The sequence below is a fragment of the Prosopis cineraria genome, unplaced genomic scaffold (genome assembly GCF_029017545.1).
Source record: "Prosopis cineraria cultivar Desert tree isolate PC_DT_omini unplaced genomic scaffold, ASM2901754v1 PC4, whole genome shotgun sequence".
Lineage (NCBI taxonomy): Eukaryota > Viridiplantae > Streptophyta > Magnoliopsida > Fabales > Fabaceae > Prosopis > Prosopis cineraria.
In genome coordinates, this window is record NW_026555335.1 from 9,896,366 (window position 1) to 9,901,663 (window position 5,298).

At 30.6% G+C, this 5,298-nt stretch overlaps 1 protein-coding gene across 1 annotated transcript; it reads left to right on the top strand.

Moving 5' to 3' along the window:
* The first annotated feature begins 4,031 nt into the window (after positions 1-4,031).
* Positions 4,032-4,768, top strand: LOC129308828 (auxin-binding protein ABP19b-like). Its single transcript, XM_054950217.1, has 2 exons — positions 4,032-4,494; positions 4,596-4,768. Exons 1-2 carry the CDS (start codon positions 4,032-4,034, stop codon positions 4,766-4,768), a joined length of 636 nt encoding a protein of 211 aa, XP_054806192.1.
* The last annotated feature ends 530 nt before the right edge of the window (positions 4,769-5,298 follow it).

Genomic DNA, 5,298 nt, shown 5'->3' on the forward strand with positions numbered 1-5,298 from the left:
AGTGAAAGTGTGAGAGTTGAAATTGTGTGCTTGACAATGTTAATGAGTTTAGAAATTTATTTAATTACATTATAGATTAAGCATTTGGGCACCATATTTGCTTATAAATCAAGCTTGAAGCTAATTATTGAGGGATAAACATTTGACCTCTTAAAGGTTTGAGGTAACTGGGAGAATCCTACGTTGGATAGTTGTTTTAATTGAATGTTAATTGTGAAAATGTACATATTGACATGTATGATTTGATTATGAATGTGAAGCATGTCATGATCATTAATGATTGGTTGAATTGTAAATATGCAATGTTTTATTTGAGCTTGAAATATGTAATTGATGTCAAAATGATTTTCAAAACTATATATATATATATATATATATGTATATGTATATGTATATGTATATGTATATCTCTTAAGATGAGAAATGTGATGTATGGGATGTGATGAGTGATCTGTTGATAAAGAAAATTGATGATTTAGTAAAGTGAAGAATAGTTGTGAAAATATTATGGATGCTCACTTGGGTAGCGTATTATTGTAAGCCCAATGTGCTAATAATGAATGAATAAACTTGTAAAATGAGTGAGCATCATAAAATGCATGATCAGTTAGTGGGAGTTCGTCTAAGGAGAAAAGTAACTAAAATTTATATGATATTTTTGGCTGCCTTCTAGTGCATAAGGATATAGTCTTATCCTATAGTTTGTCAAGGGACTGTCTCATAATTTGTCAAGGGACTAAAACCTAGCTATCTCCACTAGTTTATTGAGGAGGTTAGCTTAGGGTATACGACACTTCAAAGATTCACGAGTGGGGGAAGCCATGGTCCAAGAGGGAGTCCTATGATCTTTGGCTAAGTCACACCTCACAATTGGTGAGCTTGGGTGGTCCAGTCATATGAACGGATCCCTATCTAATGTTACAGCCCACTATTTCAATCAGGGGAAATAAGAAGGGTTTGATCATGCATATGTGTTTATATGGCGTGTCACATGGTTATTTAAGTTTATGGAGTCATGATAATAAATTGGATCATTGTCATATGTCTGCATGTCTTATGGCAATATACTATGTGATTGAGATGAGATGAGTTAATTAAGAAATAATAATTTATGTTGCATGTGTTAGTGTATATTTTGAGAAAAATCATCTTCAATTTTATGTGTTTATTCAATTGATATACAAATGCATAGGGTGGGCTTACCCTTTTTCTTTAACATTTTACAAGCTTTAGCTTTAGTACTAAAAAGAAAAAAACTCATGAGGTGTGGGAATTTGAGTATTCCTATTATATGCCTCTTGAATTATTTTATTTTGTGTAATAGTTTAAATATTGCCAGTTAAGATGCATTTTTGTTTGCACTTGCACTATATAGTTTTTCGTGACATCTAGATGTATTTTAGGCTTTAGGATGCTGCTTATGATAAATTGTAAATGTGAATAGGACTAAAATACTATTACAAATATATGAATGTTCATTTGATTATAACAGTGCATATTTTGTTGAAATGCAATGTTAAAAGCTCCCTCTTATGTTTTTGGTATTAAAGGGGTTAAGGAGTGAAATTTTAATATAGTGGTGTTTTCATACATATGGTGTGTTATACAAGTAGTCCTATGTTCAATGAATATGGTCTAAGTGTTAGAAATAGCTTTTGGCACTTGTATGAGGTTTTGGACACCCTTTTGTTGTGAAAGTTGAGAAAAGTTATAAAAATGTGCTTAAGTATCCAACTTCTTAGTATGACCTTCTTTGGAAGGGAAACCCATACCAATAGCTAGGTTATGTTTTCATAGATACCCAGATCATCTCATTCAGACGCCGGACGAAGAAATGGGGCATGCCAAAAGTTGCCTGGATTTTGCTGCCAAATGACATCAGAATCACTATCATGAACTTACAACATGCAGTAGCATGTCTAACAGAGAGTGATGAGCCACTGCGCATGGTGCAGGAGCCACTGCACATTGCTCTGTTTCAGTAATTTGAGATTTTTTTAACTGTTTTCAACTTCTTTCACTCTTTTGAGATATTTCATATTTTTGTAACATGATTTTACTCTTATTAAAGGTTTAATGAATGGGTTTAACTCATTTTAAATTATGAAAAACTTGAGATTCCATTTTCTTAAATTATAAACTTGGTAATCTCTTTATGAGTTAATCTCTTGATTACCTCATTGATAGTTAATTGTGTTTAAATAAGTAGATTTTTCAAGTTACACAGAAGTCAAAATTACAAAAACCAAGTGTTTAATTTTTCCTATTTTATTTATAGCTTATAATCTTATATATTGATGTTGATTATTAATTGATTCGCCATAATTAATTGAGTCAGCCTAAATTGATGAAGGCTAGAACTCCAATGTTTTTAATTGACTTTGACCAAACGATCAATAACCGTCGTCCGTGCTTTGTTTCTATTGATTTATTTCTTTCTAAGTTTCCTTCCATTGATCTACAAAGATAATTTTGTTTTATAGCCTGAGATTCTCAAGGATATGATACCAAATGAACTTTGAAATTATTTAATTAATATGTCACGATAGTTAAATCACTATCATTGACGAGTCCTTTAAACCAAAAAAAGAACAAAAAAAAAAGAGTCAAACAACTGGTAAGGATTGAATTGATATGAAGATCTGATTTTATTAACAAAGAAAATAAATGAGCATAAGAGAAATTTAAAGTCTAGTCATAAAACTACCTATGTAAAGCTTAGGTATAACTAGCTTTAGTTCTCATCATACAGATGAGTATTGAGAGTTCATTGCCTCTAGATTATTTCAATTTATAGTTTTTCAAGAGGTATTTTTTAAATAATTTTTTTAAAATTGTCAGAAATTGTCATTATTTTATATTTTGTATCTGTTAAAATAATTTTTTTAAAAAAATAAAAGTAAAAAGCTATAAATCTGAATCATCTAAATCAAATTTGAAAGTGATGAGCTCTTAGTGCTCATTTGTATGATAAGCACTGGTTTTGAATATACGAGGTATAAGTGGGAAACTAGTTTCAGTGCTCATCACTGAAAGCGCATTATCTATGAACTATTCAAATCTAATTTTTATGGTCTACATTTACAATTTTTCAACAGGTGTTTTTTAAATAAAAAAATTATTTTATAAAAAACTAACAATTAGAAAATTGTCTTTATTTTAGATTTTGTATCCATAAAAATATTTTTTAAAAGAAAATAAAAATAAAGAGTTGTAAATTTAGACCATCTAGATTAGATTTCAACGGTTTAAAAGTGATGAACTCTCAATGTTTATATATTTGATGAGCACTAAGAAGAGGGAACCAGTTTTAGTGCTCATTATATGGATAAGCATTGAGAGCTCATCACTTCTAGACCATTCAAATTTAGTTTCCATAGTCTAATTTTACAGTTTTTCAACAAGTATTTTTAAATAAAAAATTATTTTTTTTTGAAAAATTGATAGTTAAGAAAATGTCTTTATTTTAGATTTTGTATCCATTAAAATAACATTTAAAAAAAAAGCAAAAAGCTATAAATTTGAAACATCCAAATTAGATCTAAACGATTTAGAAAGAACAAGCTCTCAGTGCTCATCTATATGATGAGCACTCAAACTGGTTACCTGAGAAGAGGTCATCAAGGTTGAAGTCAAAAGTTATATATATATATATATATATAAACAATCTGTATAAATAAATATTATATTTACCACCTGAATATTCTCATTCGACATTTCTTTTATCAATCAATTTTATTGGTGGAACATTAATTTTGTATACATTTTTATTTATTTTCTTTGGGGGGGGCGTGGAGGCCCTCCTTAATTTAAAAGGTGCAATCTATTAATTCAATGTATATATAATTGACCTTTTTTGGCCTGAAAATGTAAAATCAACAATGAATCTGTATCATTCATTAGGTCATATCTCACATTAATGGCCCAACAATCCTCCGTATTATATATATATATATATACAAGCGAACCAAACGCTTTGAGAATCACTCTTCACCAACAGATATCAAACAAAGTGACATTAAGCAAAAAATATGATTTCTCTCATTTTCTTCATTGTCTTCCTCTTCTCATCGTCACCCTCTTTCCAAGCTTCTGCTTTAGATTTCTGTGTTGCAGATAAAGCAGGTCCGATCGGTCCCAATGGATTTTCTTGCAAAGATCCCAAGAAAGTCACAGTGGATGACTTTGTTTTCTCTGGCTTACATGTTCCCGCCAACAGCACAAACTTGTTCAAGTTTGGATTCAAACCTGTGTTCGATGCTCAGCTTCCTGGCCTCAACAGTCTTGGATTCTCCATCGCTCGTGCAGACTTTGAGAAAGGTTCAGTTGTGCCGGTGCATTCACATCCTGGAGTTTCAGAAATCACTTTTCTATTGGAAGGAAAAGTAAACTTCGGGTTCATTTCATCAGACAACACAGTGTATCAGAAATCTCTCGTCAAAGGAGATGTTTTCGTTGTTCCTCCTGGTTTACTGCACTTTGCCTTCAATGAAGGTACGTACATAACATAACACTGATGAGTTTTTTTAGTGTTCATGATCATCATCATCTTCGTTGTTATTCATTAATTAATGCTATTAATTTATTCGTTTCAGGGGACACTTCAGGAACAGCAATTGTAGGGTTCAGTAGTTCAAGCCCTCCGGTTCAAGTTTTGGACCTCGCACTGTTCCAAAGTAAGTTGGCAACTCAAGTGGTAGCATCGACCACTTTGATTGATGTTAATGAAGTGAAGAGACTTAAGGGTGTTTTTGGAGGCTCGGGATGATAAAGTATGAGAAAATTATCGTTTTCAATAATTTGTCTTATCGTTGTAATAGTTACCTCAAAGCATATTTGGCAATGCAATTAATATAATGGAGAAAAAACGATTCGAGTATAAAAGAACATTTCTTTGATTGCGTACAAGATAATTGATTTATTTTAATTTCATAAGAGTAGATTTAATTAAAGGAGAATACCTCAAAAGAAAAATGAAATCAAAAATGCATGAGACGTGGTAAAAGATCGATCAGTCTTAAGTCTTATCGACATAAAATTTTTAATTTCATTAAAAATCTTAACAAAAAAAAAAGTTGAGTAAATCGAATATACTGACTTCATTTCAATATTATTGTTGAAATTATAGCAATATAATCTTCCATTTTTAAAATCTGTACATACCTTAGTCCATCAATTTCTCATTTTATTATGATATTCCATTAAAGAGGAAAGATACTTTTTATTAATTTAAATTCATATAAAATAATTTCAAATAATTAATTTGCCCTTAAACTTAAAATTTCTCATTCTAACCAT